Source organism: Lutra lutra, chromosome 10 (assembly GCF_902655055.1).
Source record: "Lutra lutra chromosome 10, mLutLut1.2, whole genome shotgun sequence".
Classification (NCBI taxonomy): Eukaryota; Metazoa; Chordata; class Mammalia; order Carnivora; family Mustelidae; genus Lutra; species Lutra lutra.
In genome coordinates this window covers 83,932,566-83,952,791 of record NC_062287.1, presented here as the reverse complement: position 1 = coordinate 83,952,791, position 20,226 = coordinate 83,932,566, and the positions used below count along the sequence as shown (strand labels likewise).

The 20,226-nt window shown below is 37.2% G+C and overlaps 1 protein-coding gene across 1 annotated transcript in view; it reads left to right on the top strand.

The window, feature by feature from the left end:
• The window catches only part of DCDC1 (doublecortin domain containing 1), a 433,096-nt gene that overhangs the window by 348,042 nt on the left and 64,828 nt on the right, over positions 1 to 20,226 (top strand). Inside the window, 6 exon segments of the mRNA XM_047690790.1 lie at positions 9,093 to 9,274; positions 13,371 to 13,469; positions 17,705 to 17,713; positions 17,715 to 17,758; positions 17,761 to 17,801; positions 19,972 to 20,107. Of these exon segments, the coding sequence (XP_047546746.1) occupies positions 9,093 to 9,274; positions 13,371 to 13,469; positions 17,705 to 17,713; positions 17,715 to 17,758; positions 17,761 to 17,801; positions 19,972 to 20,107 (511 nt within the window).

The window sequence follows — 20,226 nt, the reverse complement described above, 5'->3', positions numbered from 1 at the left end:
CCTCGGAGGATCAAGGCCAAGTACTCATATATAGACCATGGACCCCTATACCAAGGGTATACAGTTTGTTGAATTTTCATCTACCAGAAACCACACTGGGAAGCAGAAGGGAGGAGGCATATCCCTTAAAACAAACAACAGTTCTGGTAAGAAATTTGAAACTTCAATTTGACTGAGTATGTATACAAAAGGATATAGCTTAAAAAAACAAATTAAAAAATGCTGTTTTAAATTGGAAGAAACTGGAACACCTCTTATTGGAATATCAAGTTTTCACCACCCAATGGAGTGGGAGGTGGACAGGGATGCTTCACAAGGAAGTATTCTTTCTTATATAGGAAAAGAGAAAAAATTACAATTATTGCAAATTTCATTGCAGATATTGTGCTTACATTTTCAAATCTCGGTATATAAATAAAGCAATTTGGTTAATTAATTAAATGATGTATGGTAATTATATTAGGAAAACTAAACCTGGTTCCTTTAAAATTTACCATTAAAAAGGTACATTTTTGCTGATGACCTGAGATTTGACAACTAAATGGTCTTAGGAAAAGAAATGGACTACTCCAAAGTTCTATTGCCATTCAAACAGAATAATAGCTTTTGGGTGGAGGGATAAGACTGTACCCCAACAGGGGCACCTGGGTGGCTCAGTGGGTTAAAGCCTCTGCCTTCAGCTCAGGTCATGATCCCAGGGTCCTGGGATCGAGCCCCACATCGGGCTCTCTGCTCAGCGGGGAGCCTGCTTCCTCCTCTCTCTCTGCCTGTCTCTCTACCTACTTGTGATCTCTATCTGTCAAATGAATAAATAAAAAAAAAATCTTAAAAAAAAAAAAGATTGTACCCCAACAAAACTCTGGTCCTCACTTTTAAACAAAGGGAAAGGACTAAGGCACTAAATTAGCTAAAGTGAGACAAATAGACCATGTATTTCAAAATGACTCAGCCTGAGTACAGTTACTTCTTGCCGTGTTTGAGGAAGAGAAGAAAATACTTACTAAGCAGGGAACTCAGATAGTTCTTACTCAGATGCAATCTGTTTCATTTAAAGCCTGGATCCATTCTATCCAAAGGAACCATATTTTCTTCCAGTCCCGTTTCTACAGAATTGATTTTTTTAAGCAAAAAGATGATATTATCAGTATATAATGAAATGCAATTAAAGTTTTACTTGAAAGGACTTTCCAGGTAAATAAGCTGCATTTAGGAAATGTGACCTTCATGTTGTGGGGATTCAGAACATTTTGGTCACTATAAGCATATGTATTAAATTTATTATAGATTTAATCTTCCAACCTTATGACTTAGCTGACCATTATTTATAATTCTCTGCATCCTTGCCAATATCTGTTGTTTCCTGTGTTGTTAATCTTAGCCATTCTGACAGGTGTGAGGTGGTATCTTCTTTTAGTTTTGATTTGCATATCCCTGATGATTAGTGGTGATGAACATCTCTTCATGTCTCTGTTGGCCATCTGTATGTTTTCTTGGAGAAATGTCTGTTTATGTCTCTGTTCACTTTCTAACTGGATTATTTGTTTTTTGGGGGGGTGTTTTCTGGGTGTTTTAGAAGTTCCTTTTATATTTTGAACACTAACCCTTTATTAGATATGTTTGCAAATATCTTCTCCTATTCCATGGGTTGCCTTTCAGTTTTGTTGATTGTTTCCTTTGCTTTGCAAAAGCTGTTTTGATACAATCCCAATAATTTATTTTTGCTTTGTTTCTCTTACCTTAGGAGACATATCTAGAAAAAAGTTGCTACAGCTGATGTCAGAGAAGTTACTGCCTGTTCTCTCCTAGGGGTTCTATGGTTTCAAGTCTCACATTTAGGTCTTTAATCCATTTTGAATTTATTTTTGTGTTTGGTGTAAGAAAGGGGTTCAGTTTCATTGTCTTGCATGTTGCTGTACAGTTTTTCCAACACCATTTGCTGGAGAGACTTTTTCCCTTTGGACAATCTTTCCTGCTTTGTTGAAGATTAATTGACCATATAGTTGTGGGTTTATTTCTGGGTTTTCTATTGTATTCCATTGATCTGTGTGTCTATTTTTGTGTCAGTACCATACCATTTTGATCACTATAGCTTTGTAATATAACTTGAAGTCCAGAATTGTGATACCTCAAGCTTTGCTTTTCTTTTTCAAGATTGCTTTAGGTATTTGGGATCTTTTGGGGTTCTGTACAAATTTTAGGAACATTTGTTCTAGTTCTGTGAAAAATGCTGTTTGTATTTTGATAGGGAATACATTAAATGTGTAGATTGCTTCATGTAGTATAGAAATTTTAACAAAGTTTGTTCTACCAATCCATGAGCATGGAATGTCTTTCCATTTCTTTGTGTCATCTTCAATTTCTTTCATCAGTGTTCTATAGTTTTCAGAGTACAGGTCTTTTACCTCTTTGGTTAGGTTTATTCCTAGGTATCTTATTATTCTGGTGCAATTTTAATTGGGATTGTTTTCTTAATTTCTTTTTCTCCTGCTTTATTATTAGTGTATAGAAATGCAACAGATTTCTGTTAATGAATTTTGTATCCTGTGACTTTACTGAATTTGTTTATCAATTCTAGCAGATTTTAAAAAAGATTTTATGTATTTATTTATTTGAGAGAGAGAGAGTAGCAAGAGAATACAAGCAGGGGAGAAGCAGACTTGGGGAGCCTGATATGGGGCTCAATCCCAGAACCCTAGGATCATGACCTGAGCTGAAGGCAGATGCTTAACCAACTAAGCCACACAGGCATCCCATTTCTAGCAGATTTTTTTGTGCAGTATTTTGGGTTTTCTATGTAGAGTATTATGTCATCTACAAACAGTGAAAGTTTTGCTTCTTATGTATCAATTTGGGTGACTTTTATTTCTTTTCTTGTCTAATTGCTATGGCTAGAACTTCCAGTTAATGTGACAGCAGTTTTTTAATGAGAAGGCTATTCTGCCCCATCTCTCCCATTTATCCAGCTTTAGTTTCATGATCACTTATGTCTAAAACTTGTGCAAATGTTGATTTGCTCTGAAATGCTTAATATCTTTGTTGTAAAAGAGCTGCAGGTAAGTTATCAACTTACTTCTTAAGTTATGCAAATCCATTCTTTCACCATCCCTTACATTAAGTGAAATCTTGAATAATTGGAACATCCCAAAAGAAACTATATAATGAGTTTGTCATAACATATTTCTTTCCAGTAATTCTAGTAAGGGAGAGTGGTCTGATGTTTCTCCATTCATAATAATAGATACATGTCTCTATAAACACTTTATGGTCTGCCCTTTGCAACTTAAATTCCATACAGGTAAATGGTCCTCAGTGAAGGTCAGGAATATGGAAAAACTTTATTAATTCAAATTTTGCTTGTTTAGAAGTGTGATAAGTTAGCTTCATTGTATGCCATTGTTATGAACATGTTTACTAAACAAAATATTATATTAAATATAAAGGAAAAAACACTAAACTGGCAAGGAATCTACTCATGAGATTTTTAAACATTTATGTATACTGCTTTCTCCTAATTAAATGCAATTAATGTTATTTACTCACTCATATCACAAACAAATTAGGACATTATAATTGGATGCATCTCAGAATATTTAATTTCCACAACCTTCAGACTTTGTTTATAACTTATCTAAAGCACCTTTTTTGTACTATATGATTGATTTTTTAATATAATTGCAAGATTCTAAAAACTTTTTGAGAATATAAATTAGTAAAATTTTCATATTACACTAGCTTTTAAAAAATGGTCTCCTTTTCCATAAATGAATGGCCATGCATCTTGGTCTGTATTAGTCTAACAGGCCAGCATGTCTCCCCAACCCACCTGTAACTTCATCTTTGTCATGTCAGTTAGACACTGTTAGGACAGTAGAACCACCCCTGTAGTGATAGTCTGAGCTTTCTGCCTGCGTATTCTGACTTCTTCTTCCTCTGGGTATTGGTATCCATATCCCCTTTAGGAAACTTCTTCCATTTATAGTTCATGTGGATTGTGGTGTCTTTGCCTGGGCTCCTCAGAAGACAGAACCTGAGGGAAATGGCTTATGTGCTTCTCTCTTATTAGGATGTGCAGTCTCAGGGATAAGCAGGAAAGGAAGGGGAACCAATATAAAAATGTACTATCAAGCTTTCCTCCAAGAAGCCATTTAAACAGTGATCTTCTGGAGGAGAAAAAGGAAAGAATTTATCTGTCAACTTCCATCTCTTTTAGGTCAAAGTTTTGCCCAAGTTTACACAACAAGAATGATGGTTCAAAAATTCAAATTCAGGAAGTCTGGCTCTACAGCCCAAGCTCTTAGCCTCTTCACAGGATGCTCTTCTGAATGTTAGTCAGTGATAAGAGTGAAGAAGAAAATAGAAGCAAAGACAGGGTGTAGGGGATGTTGTAGGGAGCAGGTGAGGAAGGACAGGATTTGTAATTTTTGATTGACCTGGGAAGGCTTCATTGAGGTGATACTTGAATAAAGATTTGTAGAACAAGAAGCTCTTTAGGGCAAGAGCATGCCAAGAATTGCAAAAAACCTGAAATGGTGTCTTTGAGGAACAATGAGGTAATTATGGCAGCAGCAGTGTGAGTGAGGGGGAGAGCAGTGGGAGATAAGATGAGAGAGAAAAGTTTGGGTACAGAGTCTGCAGAAACTTGTACGCCATTTTAAAACATTTAGCTCTTATTAAGATGGGAAGCCACTGGAGGCTTTGGAGTCAGAAGTGATGTGCTCTGACCTAAACAATAGTAAGGTCATTGTGATAATGGAGTACAAAGGGGCTGAGGTGGAAGTAGGAATAAGTAGTTAGAAGGGTTTTGCAATTTGTAGGTGAGAGAAACTAGTGGACGAGGGTGGTGGAGGTGATGAAGAGCAAATGGGTTGTAGATATATTTTGAAAGTAGAAGCAGGTTTTGCTGATTGATTGTCAAAAACAAACAAATAAATAAATAAATAGAAAAGCCTTTTATTGTGAAATCTAAATAGACATTTTAACTCATGAGACAAAGAAGAAGTCATGATGAACATCTAAAAAGGAAATACTGTATTTACAATCAAAGCAAAATGTGTGAGATACAGCTAAAGCATACTTGAGGGAAATGTATGAACTTAAAATACTTAAATTACAAAAGAAAAGAGGCTAAAAATTAATGTGTTAAGCTTCCAATTTGAAAGGTTAGGAAAATAATAGCAAAATAAACTCAAAGAATTAAAAAGAAGGAAATAGGAATTATAAGAACAGAAACTGATACAATATTTGATACATACAAAACAGAGTCAACAAAGTAAAAAACTTGTTTTGAAAACATTAATAAAATGGATATATCTGGCTACACTGATTAAGAAAGAAATGGTAAAGGTAAATAATACTAAAAATAAAGGAAAGATAAAAATACAGATACTGAGCGATTAAGAAGATAATAAGGATTAGTAACTTTGTACTAATAAATATTATAATTTAGATAAATAGAATGGTCAAGTTCACACACTTAAGTAACTTAGGATGGAATCAAGAAGATTCATTATGGAATGAATCTTCCATAATGAATCCCATAATTGTAGAAGAAACAGAATCAATAGTTAAAATCTCCCCACAAAGAGAACACCAATATCAAATAGTTTTATTGGCAAATTCTACCAAATGTATAAGTAGCAAGTATTTCAGAATACAAAAAATAGCAACAGTTTCTAACTCATTTCTTAAGGCTGGGATAAACTTAATACTAAAACTTGACAAGGTACATATAAGAAATAGCATGTTAATTTCATTTATGAATATACATGTAAAAATCCTAAAGAAAATAGTAACACATTGAATCAGCAATCTATAAAAAAGGTAATATGTTGTGACCAATTTGGATTGGTCCAGGAATGCATATTAGTTTAACATCTCAAAAAAAAATCAATTAATGTAATTAACACATAGCCAGTGAAAAGGATAAATAATCATATGAGCACATCTCAATAAATGCAGAAAATAGAGCCTTACGTGATTCACTGGACATTCAAGAAAAAAATCTTAACAAAATAAGATTGATAGGAAGCTCTGCAGAACATTTATATCCCACACAGACTGTTAGAAAACTTAGCAAGCTGATTTATAAATGTATATGAAATATCAAAGGGCTAATAAGAGCCATTTTCCAAAGAAGAATAACAAGGTGGGGTAGTTGCCCTATGCGATATCAAACTTTATGAGATATAAATGTATTATAATCAAGGCAGCATGGTACTGTGCAGGATAGGGAAATCAGCAATTGAAGAGAGTAGAGTACGTAGAAACCGATGCACACTTATATGGAATTGTGATATTTTATAGCGTGGTCGTTGCAGTGGGGGATTAACTGCTGCCAGGACAATTGTTTTGCAGATAGAAAAAAATGAAACAATTGAGACCTTGGCTTAACAACATTGTCTGTGATCATCTGTTCCCTCATTTACACTTCTTCCACAAATATTTATTTTTGTGACTGGCCATACCATCCACCCAGGTGCTCAAACTACAAACCTGGGAACAATCAATCCTTCCCTCTTTATCCCCCAGATATCATGTTCTGTTAATCCTTAAGTTTTTGTATATACACTCTGCCCTGTCCTTTTACCGCTTCCTTGACTGCCCTAACCCCTATGGAGGCTTCAGCTCCACTACATGGCATTTCTTTTTTTTCCTTTTTTAGTTTTTTTATTAACATATACTGTATTATTAGCCCCCGGGGTACAGGTCTGTGAATCTCCAGGTTTACACACTTCACAGCACTCACCATAGCACATACCTTCCCCAATGTCCATAACCCCACTACCCTCTCCCTACCTCCCTCCCTCCCCCAGCAACCCTCAGTTTATTTTTTGAGATTAAGAGTCTCTTATGGTTTGTCTCCCTCCCAACCCATCTTGTTTCATTTACTCTTCTCCTACCCCCTTAGCCCCCCATGTTGCTTCTCCTCTCCCTCTTATCAGGGAGATCATATGATAGTTGTCTTTCTCTGATTGACTTATTTCGCTAAGCATGATACCCTCTAGTTCCATCCACGTCGTCACAAATGGCAAGATTTCATTTCTTTTGATGGCTGCATAGTATTCCATTGTGTATACATACCACATCTTCTTTATCCATTCATCTGTTGATGGACATCTAGGTTCTTTCCATAGTTTGGCTATTGTAGACATTGCTGCTATAAATATTTGGGTGCACGTGCCCCTTCGGACCACTATGTTTGTATCTTTAGGGTAAATACCCGGTAGTGCAATTGCTGGGTCATAGGGTAGTTCTATTCTCAACATTTTGAGGAACCTCCATGCTGTTTTCCAGAGTGGTTGCACCAGCTTGCATTCCGACCAACAGTGTAGGAGGGTTCCCTTTTCTCCGCATCCTCGCCAGCATCTGTCATTTCCTGACTTGTTAATTTTAGCCATTCTGACTGGTGTGAGGTGATATCTCATTGTGGTTTGATTTGTATTTTCCTGATGCCGAGTGATGTGGAGCCCTTTTATGTTTCTGTTGGCCATCTGGATGTCTTCTTTGCAGAAATGTCTGTCAATGTCCTCGGCCGGTTCTTGATGGATTATTGTCCTTTGGGTGTTGAGTTTGCTAAGTTCTTTATAGATTTGGACACTAGCCTTTATCTGATATGTCGTTTTGCAAACATCTTCTCCCATTCGTCAGTTGTCTTTTGGTTTTTGTTAACTGTTTTCTTTGCTGTGCAAAAGCTTTTTGATCTTGATGAAGTCCAATAGTTCATTTTTGCCCTTGCTTCCCTTGCTGTGGCGATGTTCCTAGGAAGAAGTTGCTGCAGTCTGAGGTCGAAGAGGTGCTGCCTGTTTTCTCCTCCAGGATTTTGATGGATTCCTTTCTCACATTGAGGTCCTTCATCCATTTTGAGTCTATTTTCATTATACTGCATTTCTAAGTTAGGTTCTCCTCCTCTGTCGTCACATCATACCCAGTACTCTGTTGCTATTGTATTTATACTATTGTAATTGCCAGTTTATTTCTCAGTAAATTTCTGAAGATCTGCTGGAAATTCCTTGTGGAAGAGTATTCTGTCTAGTTCAGTTTTATTTCCAGTGTCTACCACTGTGCGTGGAATATAGTAAACCATCAATTAATATTTAGAAAATGCATAGATAAATAAATGAAAGAAAGATACACAGTGAGTGAGTTCTGCAACTAAAACATAGGTTTTGGTTTTTGGTTTTTGTTTTGGTTTTTGTTTTGGTTTTTGGAGAGTTCCTCAAATGTATTCGTTTTGGTTTTTGGAGAGTTCCTCAAATGTATTCTTCTTTGCCAAATATTCTAGTTTAAGATAATACTGCATCAGGCTATGATAAAACCACTGTTCATAATTCTCCACATTGATTAAAGATACTTCACACACAAGCAAAAATATCCCAAGCTAATTCAGTTTTATCTTTTTAGAATGTTGATTCTCTGAGAGGAACTAAGTCTTCTATATTGTGACACAACACAGGTTTTTGTTTTTGTTTTTTTTTTTTTTAAAGATTTTATTTATTTATTTGACAGAGAGATCACAAGTAGATGGAGAGGCAGGCAGAGAGAGAGAGAGAGGGAAGCAGGCTCCCCGCTGAGCAGAGAGCCCGATGCGGGACTCAATCCCAGGACCCTGAGATCATGACCTGAGCCGAAGGCAGCGGCTTAACCCACTGAGCCACCCAGGCGCCCCACAACACAGGTTTTACACACATTTAAAAACCTACTAATCTTAAAATTGTTCCTTTTTAATTAAATGAGACATCAAGGGGCGCCTGGGTGGCTCAGTGGGTTAAGCCGCTGCCTTCGGCTCAGGTCATGATCCTAAGTCCTGGGTTCAAGCCCCGCATCGGGCTTCCTGCTCAGCAGGGAGCCTGCTTCCTCCTCTCTCTCTGCCTGCCTCTCCATCTACTTGTGATCTCTCTGTCAAATAAATAAATAAAATCTTTAAAAAAAAATATGAGACATCAATTAGAATTGTCTGGAACATCTTAGATCCCCAATACATTTTTTGATGCATGAATGAAAAATTAAAGGTGTAAGTTCTGTGTTTAATTTTTTTTATATCTAGAAATGACTGTTCTTACTTATCATCACATTCTTGTCATTTCTTTCTGAAGGAGTTTGATTGGCCAATAGAAGGACTGCTTATTCCAAACAGTCCTCCCATGAAGAAATCTATCTGTAAGACCCCAGAGCTGAGTGTCCCTGTGAGGCTCAGAGTTCTACGGAATGGAGACAAGAATAAAAACAGAGCCTTTGTTATAATTGGTCCAGACATCTCACCTGGACGGAAAATACAGTAAGAACATTTTGCTCATACTTCTCATTTCTAATTTCTACAAATTTTTGTCTTCTTTATGGATGTGTTTCTGGGAGAATTCTGTGTTTATTTTTAAAAAGGGATCCCAAGGTGCCTGGGTGGCTCCATTGGTTAAGCAACTCTTAATTTTGGTTGAAGTTATGATCTCAGGGATATAGGGTCCTAAGATCAAGCACTGCTTCAGTCTTCATGCTCAGTGGGGAATCTGCTTGAGATTCTCTCTCTCTTCTTCTCCCTTTGCCCCTCCCTCTACTCACTCTCTCTCTTAAATAAATAAATCTTTAAAATAAATAAATATACAAATTAATTAATTTAAAAAAGGGCTCCCATGTTGATATTTGGAGATAAAAATACAAACTGAGATTTAATTAAAACTTGTCAGGAACTTAATTTTAACTCTTCTGGTTGAAGCTAAGCACAGGAGAAAATAATGAGTTAGAAATGGGTAATTCAGATATAAAAAAAGTTCTAGGATCAATGTCTATTTTGAATTAGCATTTTTGCTTAAGTTTTATTAATGTGTTTCAAAATAACTGAATTCATAAATTGCTTCTTACAGATTGTGTAATTCCTTATTTAAATTATTATTGTACATTATTATTTACATTCAGATCTTTGGGATATTTAACAAGTGAATATAGTTCTCAAAATATAACTTCATATAATTTATATCTCTGCCTTGGAATAACATTTTAAAAGCTTATCATTCTAGAAAAACATCAATCTGCATTTTAGCTTATGTTATAAGACTGGAATAAAATCCTCCCATGCAGCCAGTATTTCTCCAACATTGGAGAAAAATCACTTGCTGTATTTTCATTACAATTTATGACAGAAGAAATCACAGACAAGTGCAAAGCTGTAATGTAAAGAATGAGTTAAATACATTGCTTCTCATATTATTAGCAGTGATGTTACCTCCTGACCTTTCTTTTGAGATATTTAGAATATTTGAGGCTGCTGATAATCGTTTAATATTACTTTCTTCACATTGATTAAATATACTTCATACATCGCTGAACAATGAGTAACATTCAGATCGGCTGTCCACTGAACTGCCTGTAAAGATGATAAAGTAAAATATTAATCTTCAAAGTAAAGTCAAGCCTGAAATTGAAATCTTTGACGCATACATTTCATAATTAGCTCATTCTGCTGGATGTAAAATGTGAGGGTAATGCCCTTAAAGTAGCATATATGACTTTTTAACATCCAAAGTTAATAAATGATTTTTGTCCCTTCCTCCATTTATTTTTTCACACTATATCTTTCAATGAGGCTTAAAATTATATACAGATTTTATCTTTTCCCATTAATGTTTTAAAATGCATAGTTCAATCAGGTAATCCAAACATAATTTGAGAGATTTGTTAATTTGGACAACAGTTCCAGCAGAAAGTATGTGAAACCCTCTGATCATGGAATGGTTTGCCCTAATTAATCAAGTATTCACTTTGTTCACTACATGAATTAATTATCCCCCCCAATTAAAGTACACTGGCATATACTTGGCATTAAACTCTTCTAAATATACATTAATTTTTCTTGGTCATTTCAGAAAATTTTCTACAGAATCAATAGCATTGTTTGCCCCAGAGCTGTATGTAAATACTGGTTAACAGAAGGTTCAAATGGGAAGAGTTTTGGCTAACATTACAGGGCAGCTGCATTTCCCAGTTCCAGAGGACACTTTTCACATTATGTTCTATACAAACAGCATCCCAGAGTTGTGCAAAGTAGAAGTCCTGCTGTGCTACTTTTCATATATCCAAGCTAAATATTTTCTCTTTCAGAAGAAATAAATGCTAATGACAGGAAGGGTTACATTACTTGTATTAACTTGAAACTTGTTTGTAAGAAGAAAGATAGCTGGGGTATTTCGTGACTTTACAAGCAAAATCAAGCTAGAATGATGAAGTACAGATCCATTTTAACCAAATCTTACCCTGGTTGCATGCTGTCCTTTAGTTACCTAATGATTCATTCTAGACAGTTTTAAGGGAAATTTGTTGTTGCTGGTTCCTCTATCTACAAAGCCAAAGGGAGATCAGATATAATTTGTTTGTGATTTAGCTGATCATTACTCTTGGTGAGTAACAAGATCTTGTCAGTTAGTCTTGAACAGCGGCTGTCAAATTCAAATAAATTAAAACCATTGTGATTTCCAGGTGAATTTCATCTCTCAGAATAGTAAGTTAAACAAGGAGAATTTTATAAGTGACATTTTAAGGAATTGTAAGAGGAAAGGCTCAATTATGTAGCTATGTGATAAAGTTTATATTTTTACATAATTTTAATGAGTAAGTTATTACTAAGTTATGATCCCTGGACTCTCTTAAGCACCTAACTATAGCTTTTAAGGCCCTTTGCGAGCTGTTCCTGCTTATTTTTCTAGTTCTATCTCTTTTCAACACTCTCTCCAATTCCCACTCCTAAACCCCTGCCACTCATCAATACCTTCCATCTGCCTTAAAATAATAGAGGTGTTCTGAGAATGAGTTTGTACTTCATTTCTTGATGTTGACACTTCCTACTCACCCCTGAATCAGCTGTAGCTTCTATGTTCCCCATTGCTCTGATCATGTGGGTTTTTCACCAGCATAACTCCTACCACTCTGTGTTGTGATTATCTGTTTATGTTTCTGCCCATGAGACAGAACAGCGGTGATGTGTTATTCATCCATATATGTGCTTTCTGCTATGGTCTGGTCATGGAAACAGACAAAATGTGTGTCCTCGTTAATCAAGCACTAAGCCAGTTTATTTACCACAGGATATAGGGCCCACAATAGGCCCTAAATTAGTGCTTATTGAATTTACTTATTTATTCACTTATCTATTTATTTATTTATGATTAACTATGCTGGATTACCATTTTTTGTGAGTGAATAACTATATTTGACCACTTTTTTTTCATTCAATAAAATTCAGAGATTCTAAAAATATACCAGATAATTTTCTAACTTGAAAATTTGAGCAGATACATATTCCAATTAAGCATTTTTTCTATGACTATTATTTTTTTAAAATTTTTTTATTAACATACAATGTATTATTAGCCCCAGGGGTGCAGGTCTGTGAATCACCAGGTTTACACACTTCATAGCATTCACCATAGCATATACCTTCCCCAATGTCCATAACCCAACCACCCTGTCCCTACCCCTTCCCCCCTGTAACCCTCAGTTTGTTTTGTGAGATTGAGTCTCTTATTTGTATGACTATTATTTTTTTAAAGATTTTATTTATTTATTTGACAGAGAGAGACAACAAGAGAGGAAACACAAGCCGGGGGAGTCGGAGAGGGAGAAGCAGGCTTCCCGCTGAGCAAGGAGCCCAATGTGGGGCTCGATCCCAGGACTCTGGGATCATGACCGGAGCCCAAGGCAGATGCTTAATGACTAGCCACCCAAGCACCCCTCTATGACCATTATTAATCACTTTACTGTTTAAAAATTTTTAGGTTTTTATTAATAACCTAAATAATATGTGAATAAACATATGAATATGAACAATATATAAAAAAACACAGGCAAAATGAATGTAATCTCTGCAATTTCTTTAAAACTGATAAATCCACACCTCAGAATGTTCAGCATTTTTCAGAGGATTAAAATACTGAAAATTCATTTTCTTATATAAATTGTTCATAGTATAAATGTTTATAAACATAATAATTTAATTGCGATAGTTTTTGAAGTCCTTTTTTAAATGTTTATTTTTAAAAATATTTTATTAATTCATTTATTTTTAGAGAGAGAGAAGAGAATGGGCAGAGGGGCAGAGGGAAAAGGAGAGAGAGAATCCCAAGCAGACTCTGCGCTGAGTGTGGAGACCTACCAGGGTTCTCAGGACCCTGACGTCACCACCTCAGCCAAAATCAAGAGTCAGACAGTTAACAGACTGAGCCACCCAGACACCCCTGAAATCCTCTTTTTTTTTTTTTAAAGGAGACATTTTATTTTAGGACAATATAATAAAGTTAAAACCTCGTGATGCTTTCGCGTATGTAAGATAAAAGTTAATTAATAATATATACTGACATATCAGTCAAATCTTGGACCATTTGTTTCAGAAATGTTGACGTTAAAAGGGAAAAGAACGTGAAAAACCACATTACTAAGTATTTTGAAACAGAAACAACCCAGACTGAATTTCACCAACTTTTGGAGAGGTAAATACTTAGTATCTTAAATGCAAAGATATTTTCCATTCTAGTGCCTGAATAATATGTATAACACACAATACAAAATACATATGTATCTGCATAAGAAAATGTTGTTAATACAATGATTGTGGAGTTTTTAATCTGTGAAATATATAAGCTGTGTGAATTTATGATACCAGTGCTAATTAATAAATTTTTGCCCCAAATGTCAAGGGCTGGCAATTTCCCCTAGCTTCTGAATACCAACTCTGTAAATATAATTATTCCCATTAAAAAAAAATCACAACTGTATAGCACTTTTCTTTGGTTTACATTTGTTTGAATTGAAATCAGTACTTATCTACTTAAACCAATTTTTAAATGTCATCAACCTATATCATATTTGTGAATATGTTTGTAATTTTCTTTTGATCAATATTTTCCTACCAAAACAAGAATTATTCCCATAGAATTTGATAACTGTTTAAAGGTAGACCACCAGGTATAAATGTTTTGGCAAAATATGTCTTATTGAATACAGGGGGGCAATCTTACATAATATAAGGAAATTATGCTAATTTAAATTTAATAATTCACTCCACACAGTTTTGATTATCCTTTTTTGGTGGTGGTTCTTCCACCTCCAAGCCAAAAGAAGATCTAGTAGTACAATAAGCACTATTTTTCAACAATAAATATGAAACTTTTAGTTGATATTTTAAGTTTCAGGCAGCATGGTATTGGAAATATCATTGTATTAACGGTGAAGGGGATTGATTTTAACCCCAGGTTTGCCATTAACTAACTGGAAAACTTCAGGAAAGTGCTCCCCTTCTCTGAGTTCCATTTTCCTCTTTGTGAAACAGGATTGGATGAAGAGTTAAGAAGAAAGCACAAAAGAATTTGATTCTTTTCAATATCTGTTTTGCATCAACGGGTATCAGATATTCTACTGGAGATTGAAAGGGAGGGGGGCAAGACATCCCTTGCTCTTAGGAAACTTCTAAATTGTTGGGAAGACAGTGTGATTAGTGAAACTGTCAGAAAGCCTCAGAAGGCAGTATTTAATTGTACAGAAGTGAAAATAATCAAGAGATCATTTTATAGATGACCAGGAAGGAGGAGGAACCTGGGTGAGGGGCAGATGTTAGGGAAGTCCACACGGAGAAGAGAAAAAATGAGAGAGACCTAAAAAGACAAAGATACGATGCAAGAAGATAAAAGAGGAAAGCATGTATCCGTAGCTTTGGTACATTTTGCAACAATATTGAAATAACTGGAAGGCTGTACTAGGACTCCTGAGATGGGTCTTCTAGCTAATGATTGGGAGAAGGAAGTCCCCACTCTTACGAAACTGTAGCGATCTGCAGACCTGGGAGACAGACTTGTTCCCTTCCACCCCTCCCCTTTTCTCCCAGGGAATCCTGGGTTGTATTGAAATACAGCACCCAAGGTACCAGCTCCACTTGCCACTCCACCTCCACTCTCATCCTGACAGAGCACAGAGATAAGACTGGACTTTTCTGGACTCCCTATAAATCGGAGTGGTTGCCAGTCCTAACTCCTGGTGTGCAAATCAGAGGACCTTATTCATAGGACCTTTGCCTCCATGTGGTGGGGAAATCCCAGACCGTTTGCTCAGCACCTTAGCCTCAGTCTCCTTGCTATGTAGATCAACTATCTTGTTATTCTATGATGATGGCCTCTTGGGGGGACCCTCTAGTGCTGTGAAGGACTCAGATTTAGGTTTGAATTTCAGCTCTCCTCCTTATTAGTATGCAATCTTGGGCAAAGAAATTAACCTCGGCTCGGCTTCCTCATCAGTAAAATGGGCCTCTCAGAAATGATGTGAGATAGAGTTGGGGTGCCTGGGTCGCTCAGTGGGTTAAAGCCTCTGCCTTCGGCTCAGGTCATGATCCCAGGGTCCTAGGATCGAGCCCCACATGGGACTCTCTGCTCAGTGGGGAGCCTGCTTCCCTTCATCTCTCTCTGCCTGCTTCTCTGCCTACTTGTGATCTCTGTCTGTCAAATAAATAAATAAAATCTTAAAAAAAAAAAAAGAAATGATGTGAGAATTAAGTGAGAGTAGCTATGAAATGCTCGTAGTGCTTGATCCATTTTGATAAAGTGTTGCTGACTGGTATGTTCCAGGCACTTTACAGATATCCACTCATTAATCTGTAAAATATCACTGTGAGATAAGTGCTACTATGTCTTTTTACTGATGGGGCAAATGAGGCTCAGAGAAGTTAAGGGACTTTTTCAAGTTTACACAACCAGAACAGGAGGTCTAGAATATGAACCCAGGCAATCTGACTCCATATCCACATGCCTCCTCAGGCACTTAACGGCCAGTTCTTTTCTTCTCTCTCCATTTATGTTGACTGGCATGTGATCAAGTTGGAGGAATTAAATAGAGAGGAAAAGGCTTATCCCAATCCTCTCTAACCCACCTCCATGGGCCAATTAAATTCAGCACTATTAAAACCAGGGTTTCAAAAAAGGAAGGGAGATTTACCAACCACCCATTCCTTCTATTCTCCCACTCGTTGTCCTAAAACAGGATATTCCCATAGTCCAAATGTTCTCCAGGAAAATGTGAGTAGGAGCAGATATGATAATGGTAACTCTTCTTAGGTCATGCAATAACTGCCTGGACCCACAAATATATCCATTTTGGGAAAGTAGAAAGAATCAGTTTGGGCCTTTGGACAGCAAAGAAAGAGAATCAGGCACATCTTGTAGCTGGGGGCTCAGTCTTCTTATAGTTCCTCTCCATTCCCTCCCTACGAACTCCTGAGGTCCACCAGCTTCCAGAGCTATGACACAAGAGGCAGACTTAGGTCTCATTGGCTTATTTCCTTCTAAGACCTCTCAGAGAAATGGAGAGCCTAATTATCTGTTCAATTGCTTTATCCCATCTAAGGAAATAAAATTGAGAAACAGTCTTCATATAGTTTAACCTTCCTGATCAGCATAAAGTCACTTCTAATTCACTTACTATAGACAGTATATTCTAAGGTAAAATATATTTACCAAGAATCCTTTATTTTCCTTGTTCCAAAGGCGGGATCATCTCAACAGTCTTCTCAACAGCCCCATCACATTCCCTTACCCATCCCTCCTCTTCCCTTGCAATTTGGCCTCCTTACTGCTCTCCTGAACTGGCTGTGTAACTTCCAGCCTCTCCTACTTCAGTGTACCTTCCACTTGTCCTACAGCTAACTTTCTAAAGAGCAGATCTGATAAAACCACACCTCTACTCTTCTACCTTCAACGACTTCCTGCTGTTTATGGGATAGAGTCCTGTTTCTTAGCCTGGTATCTTAAGTGCTTTCCATGGGTTCCTGTCTTCTTTTCCAGCTTCATCTGGCTCCTGCTCTCATCCATACACTCGGATCCAGCCATACAAAACGCCTCTAGGTCTTAATCCTTCTTGATCAACTCCTATTCATTTGAAAAGGCCCAACCCAAATGTCACTTCCTTCCATAGGTGTTCCCTGGAGAATCAGTCGTTTTGTTTTCCTGTGTTCTCACAGCACCTTGGCTGGGTGCCTATGACACCACCCACTCCTGCATATTATACTTCAGTTGTTGACCTGTCTTTCCCCTAACAAGAGAGGGAGCCCCTCAGGGAACAAGAAAACAGTATCATTCACTTTGATACCTACAGGGCAGGCCAAATGCTTGTTTGGGGCCTGGGGTGTGGAAATCACTGTTGACTGGTTCGCCAGGGTAAAAGTTACTGTTTGAAAGGAGTTAAAAGGCTGTGGAGATCACTTCTAGTGGAGGGAGATGAGAAACTGCTTGGTGATGGATATGACTTTGGGGAGAGAATAGAACTTCAACAAAAAAAGCCAAAGAAAGTGTTTTAGGTAGAAGGAAGAGCATGAACAAAGGCACACAATTAGAAAGTGTGCAGCATATTGAAGAAGGAAAACTCAATCATGATATGCCTACTTATTTGTTGGTCACGCTGGCACTGTGCTAAGCACTTTTTAAAATCAACCTTTAATCCTCACTAAAACCCTGGAAGATAAGAAATTGAGGCTTAGGTTAATTTGCCCAAGTCCCACAGCTTGGATAGGGTGGATGAGTCTCCAGAGGGGTCTGATGGGCTCCAGGGCCCACCTCTGGATGGTCTCACCAGTGTGCAGCAGGAGTAGGCACTGATGGTCCAGACCCTTGATTTCTCACATTTTCTCTCTTCTCTGCCGGAAGCCTTCTATCTACAAGCTCAATTTTTGTGTCTCTTACTACAGGTGCACTGAATTTTAAATTACCTTCTGCAGCTCGGAGATTGTTCAATGAAAAAGGAAAGAAATCTTTGCCTTAAAAGACCTTCAAAGGGATGAACTGGTAAAGATATGAATGTGAAACTGGAATATGAGCCACACATACAACTAAAAGACAAACATTTTAACATACAGGACTTCAAACACTAACTGCTTCTCCCCTTATTTTCTCTGAGTTAGCCTTACTCAGCAGCCCTCAGAAAGGCATGCTAACAGCTCACGGTTGAGAGCTACTGTCAGGCATGATTTTCAGGGCTTTCTAAGAATAAACTTATTTAAGGATCAGGATGACCCTGTGGGATGGATGCTGCCATGATCCCCACTTTAGAAATGAGGGTGGAAGCTAGACAAGACCGGATTATTAACCACTTGTGATTTCTGTCTCCTACTCTGAAAGGCAGATCCTCTCTTCTTTTTGAGGCTTTCAAAGTGTAGTTGTTTAGTGTTCTTACTAAATGATAATTTCACTCTTCCAGAAAAAAATTATATCTAGTGTTTTGCACAGCCTACCTGGGTGACTGGAGATGACTGAGAAGAAGGACTTTAGCAGTCAGCCTTTTCTCCCATTTATGGAATTTGAGATATCAGCTTGAAAAGAAAACTTGCCTGACTGATGCCTGAAAATTCTTTGAACAGAGAACCGAGCTCACACCATAGAATCAGAACTCAGTTCAGGCCCTGAGTGTAAAGACCCCTTGAGCGAGTCTTTTTTATTTATTTATTTTTTTTCCCCCAATGTAACAGTATTCATTGTTTTTGCACCACACCCAGTGCTCCATGCAATCCGTGCCCTCTCCAATACCTACCACCTGGTTCCCCCAACCTCCCACCCCCCGCCCCTTCAAAACCCTCAGATTGTTTTTCAGAGTCCATAGTCTCTCATGGTTCACCTCCCCTTCCAATTTCCCCCAACTCCCTTCTCCTCTCTAACTCCCCTTGTCCTCCATGCTATTTGTTATAGTACTGACGACTAATAACAGAAGCAGCATGGCATAGGGGAAAGTCTGTGTTCTTGGAACCTGGGGAGATCTCTTTTGAATTCTAACACTGTCACTGCCAAGGTTTTAGTTTGTTGGTTTTTAATTTTTTTCTTTGCTTTTGCTGGTGTGTTAACTCACTGTGTTATTTCAGAAAGAACTCAAGGTAGATTGCATTTAAACCTAAGATACAGAAGGATAAATTTAATGTAAGGATAAGTAGATGGGGCCACCAGGGCGAAGGGAGTATGAATGAAAGCATGGAGCCAGGAGTGACTGTTTACAAGATTCCATGCATTTGCTCGAAACAAACCTGTCACTGTTCTGGGCAGCCGACGCAGAGATAGAAACATCAACAGTTACATGTGTGTCCAGAGGAAAAAAGGAAGCCTGTTGTTCAAACAGAAGAAATTTTTGAGAAAGTTTTTCCCAAGTCGTCATACGGGGTGTGTATAAGCACCATCGTGGGGCCACGGAAGAGCACCAAGTGGCATTTTTCTTCCTACTGAGTGTTCTCAATACATCCCTCTATTTTTTTCTTACTTTGAAGAAATACGAATTCATTTAAGAAATAAATATAAGCAGCATGAAGAACAGCTATCATCCATAATCTCAATGTCTAGAAATAGCCACATTAATATATTACAAGTTCATTAATACCAGTGGTTTTGTCCAACTTCTTCTGCAAAAGATCAGTTAATAAATATTTACAGACCATATGATCTCTAATGAAACATCAGCTCCTGCCATTGTGAAACACAAAAGCAGTGACAGACAGCATGGAAATGAGTGGGCATAACTGTGTTCTAATAAAACTCTATTTACACAGACAGGCAGCAGGCCAGATCTGGGCCTCAGCCACAGTTTACAGAGCCCTAATATATACCTACCTCCCTTTCCTTCCTCCCTCCTTCCCTCCCTCCCTCCTGTCCTTTTTTCCTTTCCTTCCTTCAAAAAATTATTTCATAAAACTTTAATTTGGAAAAATTTTAGATTCACAGGAAGTTGCAAAGATAGTATGGAGAAATACTTTTTTTTTTCTTTTGTTTTTGGTGGAAAACCCTTGAGATCCTTCAAAGTTGTTACATGCACCAACAGTTTTGCCTTTTTATAACGATTAGTCCATGGCATCATGGTTTGTTTAACCATTTGCCTATTATAGGACATTTTGTTTGTACTTTTGGCTGGGTTTGGTTATTACTGATAACACTGCTATGAACAGTTTTACTTGGGATCAGAGATTCACTCCTTTGCTAGGTATATGCTTCATGTGGAGAACACTGGATCAATCCTGATGTGTCCACTGCTCAGCAAAAGAAGCAAATCTTCCTGAGGAACTTAACATCAGATATTTCTAAAATCCAAACTTTCTGCAGTATACGTAAGATAGAGGGTAAGCATTGGAATTATTTACCATAATATATGTGGCCAAGATTAATGCATGATCCTACTTTTTAAAATTAAATTTGTTTAAATAAATTGTATTTCACTCCTATATCCTGCTGTTTAGCT